Source organism: Thermobia domestica, chromosome 3 (assembly GCF_964235325.1).
Source record: "Thermobia domestica chromosome 3, izTheDome1.hap1.1, whole genome shotgun sequence".
In the NCBI taxonomy this organism is placed as follows: domain Eukaryota; kingdom Metazoa; phylum Arthropoda; class Insecta; order Zygentoma; family Lepismatidae; genus Thermobia; species Thermobia domestica.
In genome coordinates, this window is record NC_137456.1 from 201,631,855 (window position 1) to 201,651,283 (window position 19,429).

Sequence of the window (19,429 nt, forward strand, 5' to 3'; positions counted from 1 at the left end):
AGTAATGCCATTTTTATAATTACTACTACCCCTACTACTACTACAAGCATTCTATAATACTACTACAGAAAATAAAAACAACAACAAAAATAACAGTTACTAGTACTATAAAAACTACTGCTACACTGGGCAATTGTTTTTAGAGGGCTTGAGTTTTGAAGAGGGAAGAGAATATTAGTTTTGGGGGGGAGTGCGCCATCAGCTTTGGGGTGGATGGGCACCCCTGATTCCAACCAAGTATACCTATGTTCAGAAGTGCATTTCTTAGAGTGTAGCTGTTACTCTGTGCAAGAAATTTAAATTTCCTTTTCCCCTTAAGATAGTTTTTTTCTTTTTCAATCAAAATGAGTTGATTAAAATATAAATGGACCCAAAAGCTAATTATATACAAAAACTAATTGAAAACATTGCAAACGTTTACACACTTCAGTCATTTTACAAATACATAATGGGAAATTAAAGTATTTTAGAAATTGCTCCCTACCGCTCTTTAGAAGCAGAATTTTCGAAACTGCTGAAGAACGTTCTCACTTTTTAAAATAAGGAGTTGATGTAAGAGTTTCATTTCGCCAACATGAGAAGCTACTAAACTATATTTAATTTTAGGCGTATATGTCAACTCTGCCCTGTTAGGATACGCATTTTAATAAAAGTGATGACCAAAACGCTTTTTCATTAACATACGAAACTTTATTTTAAACAATTCAGTAGTTTCCTCGCGATGATGAACAGAGAAAGGTGGTATAATTTTTATATATTGACAAAAAATTATAGAAATTGTCCCTCTACAGTCATGGGCAGGGATGAATTCAGGGGGTAGCCGGGAAGGAATTTCCCCCCCCGAAGGAAATTCATTCCCTCCGAAGAAAATGCATTCCCCCCCGGAGAAATTCAAAAAAATTCAGTCACAAAATGTAGAAATTACTTCACCCAATTATTTACTTTTGTTTCCGTGCACGTGCAGACGAAATCCGATCTCTCAATATACATATAAATGACGCAAACCCATTCTATATAAATATTAAACATGTAACATCTAAGATAGAATACCAAATAGTCAATAAAACTTGTATTTTTAACTCTATGACCGAGTTTGGCAGAAAATGAAATTGTTAACTGTTGAAGAAAGGTTTGTATTTTAGTAAGTACTATACTCTCGCCCTATATTACATATTATTAGGTAGCACTAGCACAGATTGAGATAGGAAACGAAAGATAGGGAAGATCTTTCGATCATTTCATATGATCTCTGATGTCAGCAGACTTCAGTTCTTGAAAATGTACAGTTCTTGCATTATTTGAAATAGAGCGCCTAGATCCCATTTCTCGCATCGGAAGTAACAGACGTAATTGTGTTTTACGATTGTTAGAGTAAACACACCTTTCTTCAATTAAAAATAAGTCAGAGGGCGAGATTCAGAGGGTGAGATTCAGAGGGCGTCATTTAGAGGGATCAGGAAGGAACAGTTATCCCTCCTGGGTTAGAGATTTATGTAGAATTTATCAATATAATAGTAGTATATAAGTGAAAGATTGCTATTGAAGGTGATGAAGATCCTGCTCAGTGCCGTGTCATGTGGGAGGGGCAAGCGGGGCGATGGCCCCGGACGCCGAAGTAAGGGGCGCAAAATTCGGGAGGGAAAAAAATGAAATTAAATTTTTGAGTTTTACGTCCCACGATTATGCCGGTTAGGCTAAAGGAGACGGTGATGATGAGAGATGAATGAAATGGTGGAATGAAGAAAGTGGGAGGAAACGGGAGAACCCCGAGAAAACCCACGCACACGGTGTTTGTCCACCTTTGTGGTTATGGTATGGTTATAGTTCACTTGGGTTTGAACCCGAGACCCCTAACACCAGAGGTGAACGCTCTACCACTGAGCCACCGCGGGCCCCAAAATTCGGGAGGGAAAAAGAAAAGAAAAGAAGGAAAGAAAAAAAGAGGAATGAAACACATGTGCACATGTGGGCATGTGCACATATATGGTAAGGACGGAGCAGAGGGACGGTGGGGGCAGACCGACAGGAGTTAAGAAATATAGTAATAGGAAATATACTAACCTGGTAACAGTGATTTGAGACGTGTGTGCTGTATGGTTATAGTTCGTGCTTTACATCGCAGGAGTGGAATTCACTGAATATCGTGTGTTTACAGCACTATTGTGAGGAAATCGGCAACAATTACACAGAAGTAAGTATCCCAAAACGTGATTTCTAAAAACTCGACTTCAGAAATTAGGTATTTGACAAGGAAGGAAAGTTGCTAAAAATTCGCGGCAAGAGCAGCAGACAATAGCATGGATAGGCACACGCGCCACTAGAGTAAATGAACGTTACGTACCCTCTATTGAGTAGGGTCAGAAATATTTGAAACCAATGTGTATGCGGGCAGACGGACACGCAATTAGCGGGGCAAATGGACAGTGACCTAAATGGTTAATATGAAGTAGGAAATCAATATTTCTGTGTGTGATATTACTTAAGAGGCGGGTTTCTTATTATACTACCATTTTTTTCAGAGATGGTACGTCATCAATCTCACACAACAGACAGATGCAAATGGGAAGATGCGTCCATGGCCGCTGCTCTTAGAGCGATACGCGAAGACAAGATGGCTCTGTCAACTGCAAATGAAATGAAAATGAAATGAAATCTTTAAGTTTTACATCCCATGATTATTCCGGCTAGGCTAAAGGAGACAGTCTGTCAACTGCAGCGACAACTTTCAATGTCCCTTGTAATAAACTGTGACGATGCGTTATGTCATCGCACATAATCCGAAAGTTGGAAATCATAGAACATTCTCGCCTTGGATGCAATGGCATTTGGGTTAACTTTACGAATTACGAATTTCGAAAGTTGGCGTACAACTTTGCTGTTGCAAGCAAATACAAACACACCTTCAATAATGATGTAAAAATGGCTGGTAAAGTTTGAGTGCGTGGTTTCCTACAGCGTCACAAAACACTTAGTGTGTGTGCAGCGCAATCATTGTCCTATGCTGGAGCTAGAAGTTTAACTCATGAAAATGTTAAGCATTGTTTTTTCTGGTTCCATGTAGAATGCGATCCAAACGGCCGTGATGCTTACTTTCTATGTATTCATTGTAAGAGTGTTAGTGGTTTGTAAACTCTAGCTGCAACTGTCCGTTTGCCCCACTTTTTTGTCCTTCTGCCTCACCCCATCGAGCATATGGACATCTTGCACCCTTATATACTAATTGTTCAATATATCCTTGACTAACTGACAAACTGATTTCTTTATTATACTTTTACTTTGTATAAAGCTTACTGGTTTGTAAGGAACATCTTGAGTTCTCTTCGGTCATTCGTATTCATACAAGCAACAGATAACTGCTTAGCATGTCCGTTTGCCCCGTCTTTACCATATAAAATGAAAGGAAAAAAATAATAAAAAGTGCTCAAAATCACGGAAAAGTAGGGCTTACTTTTTAAAATTTTCTCACCTTTCGCGCCTGTTCTGTCTATCTCACTCATATATACGGGAGTGCCCTCGTATACTCTCGCACCAAGCGCTGATTTTCCACGACACGGCACTAATCCTACTGAAGATTTCGTAAACTAAATTATTGCAGTGCAGAAACCAAGGCTAATATGCTTGATTTAGAATCAGAAGTGTGAGAAAGAATGATAACTTTTTGTTAAGGTTTTCCTATCTATGTTTGTTTTAGGGCAAAAAATATTTGAGTTAATTTAAATATTTTTAAAAACTTCTACATTAGTCACAATCAGTAACTTCTGATTATAGGAAATAATAACAAAAATAGGTACTGTAAATAGCAGTTAAAGTTTAGTCTAAAATATTTTTGCCAGTCTTTATTTAATGTTCTAGATAAAATTAAATTATTGTTTTTTTAAATTATAATCTCACATTGAATATTTATCAGCAATTAGTCTCAATATTAGGTAAGATGTGCATGTGAATGGAATTGTTAAATATGCTGCTTTCTTGCAAAAAACACAGAAAAGCAACCCTCCCCCCGAGAAGTTGATATTCCCCCCCGGGCGAAAATGTCTGAATTCAACACTGGTCATGGGTCACGTGTTCATTTGCTCTTAATAAGAGTTTATATAAATTAAGTTTCATCTCCTTATCATAAGAGCCTCATCAGAGAGTTTATTTTTGGCAAATATTTTAAACGCGTTCCGCCTTTTACAATTCACATTCTAATGAGAGTGTCTTGGTAGAAACCAGATTATAATATAATGCCATGTTCAATAATCTATTAAGAAGTTCAAATATATTTCAATGATGATGAAAGCTACCATGTCAGATTGAATGTTAAGAAAAAGTAAAAGAAATTTCCCCCATCCTTCCTTTAACCCCTTTCTTCTATTAACAGCCATAGAGTAACACATTGCAAAATTTGTACCAGAACATATGCGAGACTGCGAGACCATGCGAGAAAGTCTCGTGCGAGACGCGAGATGAGACTCAAAATTTTATGCGAGACGCGAGACGAGACCAACAATTGAGGCTGCGAGACGAGACGAGACTTTTCCATTTCTCGTCTTGTCTCGTCTCGCGTGCATCCCTATCTTTCTCCGTCAATAACGCCTAGGTTTTAGTGTATGAAGTGTGGAACGACAATAAATCTTTGCAACCCAAGGGGAGGGGATGCGTTTCCGGAGTTTCCTGATCTAAAGAAAAGAATGTTCCTGGGATATAGCCTAGTAACAGTTCTTGGATTAAGATAAAAATTCAGAATTATGCACTCCAAACACGGAAAACACATATTAAATACAATTTTTCTGTCAATTATGGAAACAGCACCCCGCCAAAAGAAAACCTTGCGTGCTGGAACTTTCTCGATGAGATATTCGTAAACAGAAAATTGCAGTGCCAAATCGTATGTGTAGAATGCAATAAAAATAGTAGCGCGACCAGTGGCGTCTCATGAATACCTCCAAAGGGAATGAACTTCAAAATTTAAAATGGAAAGTGGTATAACCATGGGAATCGTTCGAAAGGACATTAAATATCATGCAAGTTTTAGAGGACAAACTTTGTCATATCCTTTCCCATTTAGCCGCTGAAGGCGTTGTTGTAGACTTGTACGTGACTACCTGTAGCAGGCCTTTATCTCAGCTAATAATGCACATAGAGCCTTCAAACAAACTATTGGATTACCAAATTGTATGTGTAGACGTAAATAAAAATACTAGCGGCACCAGAGGCGTATCGTGAATATCTCCAAAGGGGGTCATCTGCAAAATTTGACATGGAACCAGGGGTTGGTTGTGCCTCCATTGAAACAAGCGCACAATTGGAGAAACGTCGAGAGGAAACACGTTGTTATATTTGTTCCTCGATTGCAGCAATACGGTCTCATTACTAGGTGAAACTCAGATGGTGCGAGGGTGTCCCCAGTCACACCAGGCGAATGCCGGGAGGGTAGGTGCAAACCATGCCCTGGCAAACAGCCGTCGACGCCTTTGCAGGATTAACTCGGGGCCTAAGTCAAGGGTAGCCCAGCCCCACAATGACGTGGACGCGCGATGTATCTTGTGTGCGTACGTACAATATGAAATATCTCCCAAATCCGGGAGCATGCGTTGTGGGCTTGTTTGTCGTTGTTTCGAACAGCACGCTTATTTATCGATGCCAGTGATTGTGTGGTGGTACTCTTGTAGATCCATTAGCTAACACGTACATGACCTTGCTCAAGACATAGTCCATGCGGCGATTGCTGCTATGTCAGACAGAGGCCAGAAGAAGCGATGTTGTAGCCAAAACAGGTAACACAAGCTTGTAGAGTCCGAGAGTGATAAAACTCTGCAGAGGGTTAGAGTGGTCTGTGTACTGGACAAGGTGTCGTGCATTGAGCTCTACTATCTCTGTGCATTACAAACTCGTGGCGGGACGAATACGAAACTTTCACATGCAATAAAACCTCTTTGATTGTGTTGATGTTTGAGTGATTGTAGTAGAAGTGTCGGTAGTAAATAACATTCATGCGGTATACGAAGTTGAAGGCATTCCAAATGCTCATGATTTTAGGGGAATGCCGGGAAAATTATAGCGCTGCAGCTCGATTATACGCTGAACGCTATCCACAGCGACAAGCTATTTCCCACAAAACTGCTGCGGAGATTAGCAGCACGATTGCGGCAGACAGGCAACATGCGTGGACGTTATGGTGTCCAGAGAAGAGTCGTACAAAATGAAGATGTACTTGCCGCTATTGCAGTAAATCCTCATGTATCTTTGCGGCAGATCGCACAAGATCGTGGTATCAGTCAAGGTGGTGTCCTGCGTATTCTGCGGAAATCACATTTTCACCCGTAGCACCTCTCTCTGCATCAAGAACTAAGTGATGCGGACTGTAATTTACGGCTTCTGTTCTGTAACTGGGTGCTCAATCGCGTGAGAGAACATCCGAATTTCATTTACATTTTATGGACTGATGAAGCGACATTCTGCAGTGATGGCAACGTGAATATCCACAATGCACATTACTGGGCAGCGGAGAAGCCTCACTCGATGAGAGAAGTTGATCGGCAACACCGATGGTGCATTAATGTGTGCGGTGGCATTGTAGGAACTCAGGTCATTGGGCCATGGTATTTTGCTGGTCATTTAACAGGTGCAATGTTTCGTGATTTCATGCGACACCATCTACAGCCGCTATTGGAAAACGTTCCGCTTGATATACGTCAAACGCTGTGGTTTCAATTAGATGGCTGTCCAGCCCATAATGCTGCCATGTGTAGGAAAGAGCTAAATGTTCTATTTCCGCAACGCTGGATCGGAAGACGTTTCAATCCACGTTTCCTCCGCGGTCGCCCGACCTCACTTCTATGGACTATTTCTTCTGGGGTCGAATTAAGGATATTGTGTATGTCAACCGACCAACTACAATTCGCAACATACAAGACCGCATTACAACCGTATTCCGAACCATCAACGTGGCCGAGTTGGAAGCTCTTGCTCACAATTACGTACAGCGAATAAATCGTTGTATTGCTGTTCAATAACATCACTTTGAATATTTGTGAAAGCCAGGGGGTGTCGAGTACACTCTGCAGAAGGTAAGCTAATTCCTTAGCTCTTTACTCATCTTTCTCCAATGGCTTGATTGCAACGCCTCATATTTCTGTCCGCATGTTTTGTTCCATGCTTTGGTAACAGCACATTCGGTTCGTCTTTCTTCGTTGCAACCAATAGTTTCTTCTTCCGGTTTGTTATAGCATCGTACATTGGCCCTCATTATAGTTCTCCCCATCTACTGCGCTTCTGTCGCAGCCATACGGAAACCACTCTCTTCAAATATTGCGTATGTAATTGGTTCCCTATTCAGAGCTTCATTCAACAGCAGCAAATGTTCCTCTGCTTACTGTTACAGTATATAAGATCCCCCCGTCCTGGTCTCTTGCTGACGCCACTGTTGTCGCCACTTACACGGTGTGATTCCGCGTATGTACAATTGTACGTCCCGTTCGTTTCAGACCAGTATTTACTTTTCCCTTTGGTTCCGCATGCAGAAACCCTCGTATTATCTGCCTTTCACCTAGTAATGCGAACCTGTTGGTGTCACAGATGAAGAAATATGACAACGTGTTTCCTCTCGACATTTCTCCCATTGTGTGCTTGTTTTAATGTAGATACAACCAACACCTGGTTCCATGTCAAATTTTTTAGATGACTCCCGTTTGATATTCACGATACACCTCTGGTGTCGCTAGTATTTTTATTTACGTCTACACATACGATTTGGTAGTTCAATTGCTTGTTTGACGGCTCTATGTGCATTATTAGCTGAGATAAAGGCCTGCTACTGGTAGTCAGAAACAAGTACGCAACAACGCCTCCAGCGACTAAAGAAAAAGGATGTGACAAAATTTGTCCTCTAAAACTTGCATGATATTTAATGTCCTTTCAAACGGTTCCAACAGTCCATTTCGAATTTTGAAGTTACCTCACGTTCGAGGTATCCACGCCACTGGTCGCGCTACTATTTTTATTGAATTCTACACATACGATTTGGTAATGCAATTTTTTGTTTCAAGGCTCTACGTGCACTATTAGCTGCGATATAGGCCTGGTACTTTCATGTTGAATCACCACGATTCTTATAGAATATATATACCAGCGAGTCAAAAGTCCTTTGCCATAGGCCAACTCGGTAACTATTGAAGATATGAAAAAATGATAAGAGAGCATTTTGATTGCCAAGTGTAAGTTGTCAGTCTAAAATGGTGAAATTTTCGTAATCGGACCAACCGTTAAAGCTCTACGTTGGTATAGCACCCAATAATAAAGAAAAATGCAACATTGAGACGTTAGTGGAGGACAAGATGGAATGAAATAATCTTGAGCGTGAAGTACCCTGAGCCAAACAGAATAGAAAGGGGAGCAAATTAAAGAACAAAAGAGCAGAACTATTTGCACGGCCCACGACAGTGGCGTCAGCACCACAAGGAGGAGGAGTAGGAGAGGAGGTATACCAGGAAGACAAACTTATTTTATGTACATATCCTATTTCATGGCAATGTTGCTTTGAAATAAACACCCTGTATTGTGTAACCAAAGTACAAAAATACTTTAAAAATTACGAAATTATGATCAGGAACACTTGGTTCAACCATGAAAGCAAGCTAAATATTTTAATAGTAATGCTATCAATGCTTGCCAATTAAAAATGGCTGTAGGCTTCTACTGATCTGATATATAGTTTTCCCAAGTGATAAAAATGCTGTGTCGTCAGCATATTGGAAAATGTAGACATTAGGCGGTGGTCGAGGCATATCTGAGGCATATAAGTTACATAATAATGGACTAAGTGCAGATCCCTGAGGTACGCCTGTGTGCGGAAAAGTAGGTCTAGATAGGACATTTCCTATTGAAACATATGTTATTCGATTACTTAAAAAAGAGTAAATGAGACGAATGTAGCAAGTGGGTAATCGGAGTGACTGTAGTTTCCGCAGCAAGCCATAGTGCCATACTTTATCAAAAGTTTTTTCTAAGTCCATAAGGACTAAATATGATGGAAAGGCTTTATTGTATTGATTGGTGAGAACAGTCGTGAGACGTAGCAGTTGGTCGGTAATAGAAAAGGCAGGCCTAAAACCTGCTTGATGTGTCGGTAACAGATCGTGTTCTTTAAGATGAATATGTAGTCTGTTGACGAGAATCTTCTCAAATAGCTTCCTGAAGACAGAAGTTAACTGAATGGGCCTCTAAGAACTAACATCATGAATGGGCTTGTGCGGTTTATGAAACATGCATACTTTTGAGACTTTCCAATGTAACGGATAATATCCAGTACTGAGAATGAAATTATAAATAGAAATTAATAAAGAAATAAATAGAGTCGGGGATTCTTTCAGCATCCTAAGAGATGCCATCTATTCCTGGAGCTGTGTTTCGTTTTCCTCGGAGAGCGCAGTGTAATTCGGGAGCAGGAACTGGTCTGGTAAGTGGATGATTGAAGTCGATTTGATAAGTTGCAGAGGGTTGTAGAGAAGGTACACTGGAAATATCAACACGTTCGCTCTGGCATGGAGACTCAGTTGGAGTGAATACTGCTTGTAGTTGATCTGCAAAAGCATTTGCTTTGTCTGTGTCTGAAAGTAATGGAACACTATTTAGATGGAGCGGATATGTTGTAAGAGTATTCTTTCCCGTTAATTGATGAAATTTCTTCCAGTAGCGGGTAGGATGTGCTTCGTCTCTCAACTTATTGCAAGCACTAATCCAATGTGTCCGTTTATATGCAATAAGATGTTTTTTTACTGCTCGTTGCCATTGTCTATAGCAATGAAGATGTGCCTCGTTTCCAGTACGATAGTGTTCTCGAATGTGCTGCCGTGCACGTTTTACAATGGCCAGATACTGAGGCGGTAACTTTGGTTTAGAGGGACAGATTTTGTCCGTAGGAATAGATGCTTCAGCATTAGAGGCTAAAGTATCTGTGAGTCGTGAGATAGTGTTATACAATTCAGATTCAGTAGTTGGTGCTGTAAGATCAGTAATATCTTTTTCAATGGTTGTCCTATACGTATTCGAATCTGCTTTATCGTAACGTTTGGCGGTACGGAACACCGGAGTGTTGTTGCAGTAACGGCCATTATTGATCGTTAGTTTTACTGGGCAGTGGTCGCTGCCTATTGTGTCAAGTACCTGGATATTACAATCGCCGACCAGATTAAGTGACCTAATTACAACATCTGGCGTTGTTTGACTGCTTGGTCTGGTATGACTAGGTAAGTCATAGATATGTAAATGTAGTTGTTGCGTTACGTAGTCAATAAATTGCTGTTTTTCTCGGTCGTTGCGACTGTGAATATTGATATCAGCCATAATGATGATATTCCGAAAATTCTGGGCAATGTAATTGAAAAAATCAAATGGTATTTGGTGTCTCGGCCGGATATAGATTGTAGCAACGTTGATAACAATGGATGGATAGTAAACGGACAACAGAAGATGTTCTGGATGTTTGCCAAAAGCCTGTGGATGATATTGTCGGAATGGTAATTTTGGTGAAAAACCTACTGCAACTCCACCTTGAGCTCTGGCGGCTGGTCTCATGTAATCATGTCGGTGAAGGTGATAACCCTTGATGCGAGCTGTGACATTAGGTTTGAGTGCAGTTTCATTGAGACCAAAAATATCAATTTGTTCTTCCAGTAAGAGATGTTCTAAGAGAAGTTTGTGTTGCTGGAAAGATCGAATATTAATAAATAACAAATTCATAATTAGGATCAGAAGGGACATGGCTTTAAACAACGGTTTTAAGAGGCGCGATTTCAAAGTGAGCATACTGTCTTGAATATGTTCCATGCATATTGATGTTAAAGAAAGATTTTGCAGTGGCAGTTATGGTGCGAAGTATATGATCGCGTTGAAATGGCAGCACGTTCTGAAGCACTATAGTGAAGTAACGGAGAAAATCTTCGATACTGAGTGGATGCAGAATAGATTGAGCTGGAGGTGTAGTTTTATCAGAACTTCGAATGGGTGCAGTAAACTCCGGACGAGTGGGTTCTGCCGGCGGCTTTGCCTTGCAGCGGTAGCTGTAAGTGTGGTGCATTTCACCACATGTGGAACATTTTGAAGGTTGTTGTTGATTTTGCCACAACCTGGTTTCATGTTGGTTCCCACAATATCCGCATCGCGGTTGATTTGGACAGCTGTTTGTGAAATGAGAGTTGTAGGTCTGACATCTCTCGCACCGAAGATGCACTGACCGAGGAGTTTTAGAAGGCTCTACCCTATGAATTTTCTTATAAATTGGTGCACCGTGTGCCAGAAGATGATCGATAGCCTGCTGGTTTTGGGACAAAACACGAATTATATATGTTGGCCCATTATTCTTTTTAATGCGTATGCATTTGCCAATGTTAATGCCCTCTTGAATAAGCTCTTCGCGCACTTCGTCGTCCGTAAATTCTGGAAGAACACCACGAATGACAACAGACAACATCGGCAATTTCTTGGGTGGTGGTGGTTGTTTAGGCCTAGAATCAGACTTTTTTGCTAATTTTGTGTTTTTCCCGAAGATTTCATAAGATGCCTTGTTACGTAAATAGGTTCCAAAATTTGGATCGTTTGATTTTATAATGTATCCATTTCTAGTGTGGACTATTTGCTCTACATTCGGACGTGGAACGTATTTAATGATCTGGAGAAAGATCATCTTTGGATGTGTGTACTTCGGGTCAGAGTCAGTTAATAGAAAATTGTAAACGTAATCTGGAGTCATGTTGAGAGGTTAGGATAATGATTCTGAAGGTGGCGACCCAGTGTCCATTGGTTGGACGTTTGAAGATTGTGATCCACCGCGAAATCTCTTTGCAGACTGGACTGATTCAGTTGATGGATCTCTCTCTTTAGATGTGCTCGCTACTGATTGACTTCCCCAGGAAAAGTGTCGAGTGCGACTGGTAGTTCCAGTGGATGTAGTTTGAACGCGCGAAGTGTTTGAATTGGTAAAAAGAAAAGCTGGTAATCCTGTATGTCGACTGTGAACCGATTGTCCGTTAGTATTGCCAGAGTCCGCCATCGCAATGAAGTATCCTAGGGCCGAAGCCCAAATGAATGTGAAAATGAAAGAAAAGATGACGATTGAGATTCAAAAAGCAAGTTTGCCCTTCGAAAGTGAGTACTTCCGTCAACCCTCTAAGTGTTGTATGTGTGCTGTGCTCACAAATGCGTATTCAACACTTGGTCCTAGCTAGCACATTAACAGACACAAGAGAGGTTAGGCTCCTTGGTTCAGTATGATGTATATGTAAATTTCATCGTCTTTATTTAACCGGATTTCAACTTTGTCTTTGCCTGCTTCTAGTCCGAGGAATGCTCTTACGTCACAATATCCAAAATTGACACGGATTGTTCCCTTAGAATTGGTTTGAACTTTCTTTTCAGAAAGCTTAAACACTCTATTATAAATATTCGGACTATGGGCTAAAGTGTAACTCTAAAATTATAAAAGATAAATATATTGCTTACATTCTGACACATTTATTTTCAATATGTTTGATAGATAATAGAGTAAAATAATTAAATTACAAATAGAAGACACAGATATGGGCTAACTTCCTTTTACTGTATAACATAAAATAAATTATTGACCTCAAAGTTGGCAGGTCAAAAAGACAGGAAAATATTGTCTTATGAAAGTAGGTTCAACATCCATCTTGTACGATTGTCCATTCCTTCCGTCATAACTTATGAGATTTGCTGTATGTAAATCAAAATGTTGCATTTTTCTAACATTTTAAATTTTTATTAGGTATTCTAATTCCTATCATTTTTGTCTCGCCTGGAAATTCAAGACGAGGAGATAGAGATATATTTTCGAGACGAAACACAATTTTTCATTAGACGAGATGAGAAACCATTAAGTCCCATCTCCTGTTGTTCAGTTTCTTGAAGATTTCCACACTTGCCAATTATTTTGTTATTTTTATGTAACAAAGCTCCTTTGAAGCACTTATTTTGTAATATACTAGTCCCAAATTATTTCACACTGCACTTTGTTAATATGGTTTTGGTGTGAGGTAACTAATATCGCCGAGTTATTCGTAAGAAAAGGATATGTATAGTTTTAATTGAGAAAACTTTCAGAGAGAGAAATAGAACTTCGGCTCACGGATTAATAGGCAAAGAGTCAAGTATGTAGATATCACAATGGAACAGATTATAATCATTATCACATATGTTGACTTTATGTGTAATAAATCTCACTCAGGAGTTTTTGTTTCTATGAAAACTATCCTTCTAGATCCAAAAATAACATTTTCATAGGTAGATATTCTGTCATTAGTTTCAGGTCACTTGCCGCAGCCGAGAAGCTTTCATGTACCACGGTTTTCAGCTAATCTCTTCATGTTCACGTACGATTTTTGAGTTCAAATACGTCACCTCCATTTTTCATTAGACTATACACTTTAATATGTCCCTCATGATTTAAATTCTATGATTAATTCCACATAATTAATATATTTGGAAAAATTTCAACAGTTATCTATACAAAAAGGCATTATTTATTAGTTTGAAGTTTTATTGACTTGTGTAAAACTATGTTTGACCTCCAATTAAAGGCTTTCACAATGCACACCAGTGAAGAACATTGAACAATAAAATATAAATGCATTGAATGGTTTACAGTCCTTAACGTAGAATTATCTACTTCAACTACTGACAAACGATGACAGTTTTGTTTCACACAAAAGATATTTTCGCATGAAATAAAATGTTTCTTGGTATGCATGAAGTCTTATTATTTTAATCTTATTGAAATCTTATTATTTCAATGTAGATTTTTTAAAACTTGTCTGCAGTCTTGCTATCAGCCGTTATTTTCTACTTACTTAAGAAAATTAACATTTTTTGAGAAAAATTGTTTTCGAAAAGTTCTTGTGCGTAAAAAGTACTTGTGCATTTTTTCGTAGAATCAATCAGTTTTGAGTAAATGATGTGGTAAATTTGCAACATTTGATATTATTATTATTATTATTATTATTATTATTATTATTATTATTATTATTATTATTATTATTATTACTATTATTATTATTATTATTATTATTATTATTATTATTATTTACTCTTTCTTATACTGCTGCGGGTGTAGAGTACTGAGGTAGATTCACATGAGGGTTCAAACACTATAAATATTATAATTCGTAACATTTAGCTCTTCTGTAGATACTTATAGCTATTTTCCAACAGTAGAATATTTCTAATATAATTGCTAAGTACTTTAATATAGCCTACACTAGCAGAAGTGCCTAGCTGCACACGGATGCATAATGTTTACACTGTAATGACTTTGGTGGAGTCAATAATGGACCGTGATTTTTCCCTTCACCAATTTTATTATAAAATTGAGTCTTTTGTGTTTACAAACAAAGGTTCTAACAATAAAGCGTCTCTTTAATGACCTAGGGATACATGTTACAGCTTTCTGTTCGGGTAACCCCTTAGCTTCATAGCAGTCTCCGGGATTTTCAAGGATTTGGTTTAGGTAACCTCTGCTCATAGCAGCCCTCACGAGATGTGGTATTTAAGGTGATCCCCTTAGCTTCATAGCAGCCTCCAGGGATTAACTGTGGTTAGGATGAACCCTTAGCTTCATAGCAGCCTCCAGGGTTTAGGATATGCTACGATCAGTTGGTCGACTGATGTTGGGTCCCTCGGTGGTCGGGCTTTTATCTGTCCTCTTCGGTTCCTTCCGTGAGGCCTATCTTTCGGCGTTCCTCTGTGTCTTTCGTGTCGGCTTCTCTTCTGCTACGCTGTTTACAATCAATAGCAAGTGTTGTGTTGACATGTGCTTTTCTTGTGATGTGGGGATGGGGATCATTACGATACACAATATTTGAAACTGAAAAATTGTTCCTGTCAGTGTCGGGGCCAGCTGACACATTCTTTGCTAAAGTTAACCATAAATTTAATCGCACCTGTCACAAATTACTATCTATTCGGAATTATTCTCGGTCAGTTTGAAGATTTTCACTCTTTCTCAACCCCCATGCAGATGGGCACATGGGACTTAAAGGCATTGTGAGTGTCACTTTTTACCTCAGTGATTTTAGAAACTGAATTCGACACTAATATCTGTTGTTCTCGATTATTTTTATGCGGAAGAACTCAATACAAGTATTCATTTAAATTGGAAGTATAATATAGACTTTTGATTAAACTAGTTGAAGCCGTGTCGGCTTGTTTAAAAAAATCGGCTCCTCAAGTAGACAAATGCTACTAATATAATTTTCGGTTCTTTATTCAAATATATTTAATATGAAGATTCGCTTGAGTTAGAGGTATGAAATTAGATGCATGAAGTTATAATCAAAAATAGATGAACATGTGTAGCTCTAATGTGAAAATTCTACTCTAAATGTGAAAAGAGGGCAATTTTTCCAAAATTCAAATTTCCTGTGTAATATTACTTAAACCTCCTTGCTCCTTGCTAAGAACGGATACTTAAACTTGTTAACAAACATTCTTAATTTGCTGTAGTAAATATGTTTAAACAAACTCTTAACTCATGAATTCGAATGAGGAGGCAAGAAGTCGTGCGGGGTTCCAATTTAGCCCCTTGGTTACACCTTAGACGATGATTTTCCACTTAAGACGAGATCGAGACTGCTATTTGTGGACTTAGACGAGACCAAGAATGTTTAAACGCTTAATTCCATCCCTAATTGATACAGCTTTAATATCATTGTTAACTAATTTTAATTTTTAATTTAATATTTTATGCTCTAACATATTTAATTGTACTGAATACCTCTAAAATAACTGAGAATTTCTGCAATTAACTGGTTGTCGTCTTTCTTATTAGATCAACCACGCCATAATGAATAATGGATTTCTCCACGAACGTCCCAAAAGAACAACAGAAGTTCTTCGAATTCTATACAGTACAGGATTCAAGGTAAGTGTAATCATACATTTAAACATCTTAATACTGAATAATTGTTTAAAATGACTTATCATTTTCTTTAGAGAGAAACATAATCTATAAATTACCAGAGCAGAATATGCGGATTTTCCATTTTGCTCTTACACTAGAAATAACATAATATGTAGACGTAAATAGTTTTTTTGTTTGTTTGTTTTCTTATTGTAAAAAAGGAATATTAGAGATATTTCGGCGCTTAATTCTTCCTATATTTGAATATCTAGTTATTATAAGTTTATTCTTGATAAAGTTTCAGGTTAGCTACTCAAACTGTTCCAAGATGAAAATATAATGATGTTGTATTCTATATACGTGTCTAGAAAGCGATTAGATTCGATGTTTAGTGACTTTGTAGCATGAGGTTGGTGACTTTGTTGTTTGGTGATGAAGCAGTTGTCTTAGTAAATTTATTGACCATCGTTCATCAATTTATACATTCAAATAAGCACATTACGAAACAATTATTTAGCTCAGTGATATAGGTGAGTAGAGCCTAAGGCTGCACTCGAGGAAACTATTCTTCAATTGAGATTAGGAAAACATATTCTGTACTGATGTGAAAAAAAGAAACGAAATCTTTGAGTTTTACGTTCCACGGTTATGCCGGTTAGGCTAAAGGAGACGGTGAAGATAAGAAAGGAATGAAATGGTGGAATGAAGAAAATGGGAGAACCCAAAGAAAACCCACGCACACGGTGTTTGTCCACCACAAAGTTCACTTGGCGGGGGCTGGAATCGAACCCGAGACCCCAAGCACCAGAGTTGAACGCTCGACCACTGAGCCACCGCGGCCCATTGTTTTCTTTCATTTTCACATTCATTTGGGCTTCGGCCCTAGGATACTTCATTGCGATGGCGGACTCTGGCAATACTAACGGACAATCGATTTACCGTCGACATACAGGATTACCAGCTTTTCTTTCTACCAATTCAAACACTTCGCGCGTTCAAACTACATCCACTGGAACTACCAGTCGCACTCGACACTTTTCCTGGGGAAGTCAATCAGTAGCGAGCACATCTAAAGAGAGAGATCCATCAACTGAATCAGTCCAGTCTGCAAAGAGATTTCGCGGTGGATCACAATCTTCAAACGTCCAACCAATGGACACTGGGTCGCCACCTTCAGAATCATTATCCGAACCTCCAACATGACTCCAGATTACGTTTACAATTTTCTATTAACTGACTCTGACCCGAAGTACACACATCCAAAGATGATCTTTCTCCAGATCATTAAATACGTTCCACGTCCGAATGTAGAACAAATAGTCCACACTAGAAATGGATACATTATAAAATCAAACGATCCAAATTTAGGAACCTATTTACGTAACAAGGCATCTTATGAAATCTTCGGGAAAAACGCAAAATTAGCAAAAAAGTCTGATTCTAGGCCTAAACAACCACCACCACCCAAGAAATTGCCGATGTTGTCTGTTGTCATTCGTGGTGTTCTTCCAGAATTTACGGACGACGAAGTGTGCGAAGAGCTTATTCAAGAGGGCATTAACATTGACAAATGCATACGCATTAAAAAGAATAATGGGCCAACATATATGATTCGTGTTTTGTCCCAAAACCAGCAGACTATCGATCATCTTCTGGCACACAGTGCACCAATTTATAAGAAAATTCATAGGGTAGAGCCTTCTAAAACTCCTCGGTCAGTGCATCTTCGGTGCGAGAGATGTCAGACCTACAACTCTCGTTTCACAAACAGCTGTCCAAATCAACCGCGATGCGGATATTGTGGGAACCAACATGAAACCAGGTTGTGGCAAAATCAACAACAACCTTCAAAATGTTCCACATGTGGTGAAATGCACCACACTTACAGCTACCGCTGCAAGGCAAAGCCGCCGGCAGAACCCACTCGTCCGGAGTTTACTGCACCCATTCGAAGTTCTGATAAAACTACACCTCCAGCTCAATCTATTCTGCATCCACTCAGTATCGAAGATTTTCTCCGTTACTTCACTATAGTGCTTCAGAACGTGCTGCCATTTCAACGCGATCACATACTTCGCACCATAACTGCCACTGCAAAATCTTTCTTTAACATCAATATGCATGGAACATATTCAAGACAGTATGCTCACTTTGAAATCGCGCCTCTTAAAACCGTTGTTTAAAGCCATGTCCCTTCTGATCCTAATTATGAATTTGTTATTTATTAATATTCGATCTTTCCAGCAACACAAACTTCTCTTAGAACATCTCTTACTGGAAGAACAAATTGATATTTTTGGTCTCAATGAAACTGCACTCAAACCTAATGTCACAGCTCGCATCAAGGGTTATCACCTTCACCGACATGATTACATGAGACCAGCCGCCAGAGCTCAAGGTGGAGTTGCAGTAGGTTTTTCACCAAAATTACCATTCCGACAATATCATCCACAGGCTTTTGGCAAACATCCAGAACATCTTCTGTTGTCCGTTTACTATCCACCCATTGTTATCAACGTTGCTACAATCTATATCCGGCCGAGACACCAAATACCATTTGATTTTTTCAATTACATTGCCCAGAATTTTCGGAATATCATTATGGCTGATATCAATATTCACAGTCGCAACGACCGAGAAAAGCAGCAATTTATCGACTACGTAACGCAACAACTACATTTACATATCTATGACTTACCTAGTCATACCAGACCAAGCAGTCAAACAACGCCAAATGTTGTAATTACGTCACTTAATCTGGTCGGCGATTGTAATATCCAGGTACTTGACACAATAGGCAGCGACCACTGCCCAGTAAAACTAACGATCAATAATGGCCGTTACTGCAACAACACTCCGGTGTTCCGTACCGCCAAACGTTACGATAAAGCAGATTCGAATACGTATAGGACAACCATTGAAAAAGATATTACTGATCTTACAGCACCAACTACTGAATCTGAATTGTATAACACTATCTCACGACTCACAGATACCTTAGTCTCTAATGCTGAAGCATCTATTCCTACGGACAAAATCTGTCCCTCTAAACCAAAGTTACCGCCTCACTATCTGGCCATTGTAAAACGTGCACGGCAGCACATTCGAGAACACTATCGTACTGGAAACGAGGCACATCTTCATTGCTATAGACAATGGCAACGAGCAGTAAAAAACGATCTTATTGCATATAAACGGAGACATTGGATTAGTGCTTGCAATAAGTTGAGAGACGAAGCACATCCTACCCGCTACTGGAAGAAATTTCATCAATTAACGGGAAAGAATACTGTTACAACATATCCGCTCCATCTAAATAGTGTTCCACTACTTTCACAACTTGAAATAAGCATTTATACTTTAGCTGTAGCAAACTTCAAAACGCTATATGTTTGATATTTTGTCTTTCCTATTCCTATTGCAGATTTCTACTTTATTGGAAACTAAATAATTACGCAAATTAAAATGGTTTTCAAAATTATCAACGATAAGTATAACATCCTAATTCAGTGCATAAGCTATAAGATGGGGTTGAGC

At 38.9% G+C, this 19,429-nt stretch overlaps 1 protein-coding gene across 1 annotated transcript in view; it reads left to right on the forward strand.

Moving 5' to 3' along the window:
• Window positions 1-19,429, forward strand: part of LOC145681565 (uncharacterized) — a 222,783-nt gene that overhangs the window by 17,933 nt on the left and 185,421 nt on the right. The window contains exon 3 of the mRNA XM_081753203.1: window positions 15,821-15,913. Coding sequence (XP_081609329.1) covers window positions 15,821-15,913 — 93 coding nt within the window. The remainder of the gene's footprint in view (window positions 1-15,820; window positions 15,914-19,429) is intronic.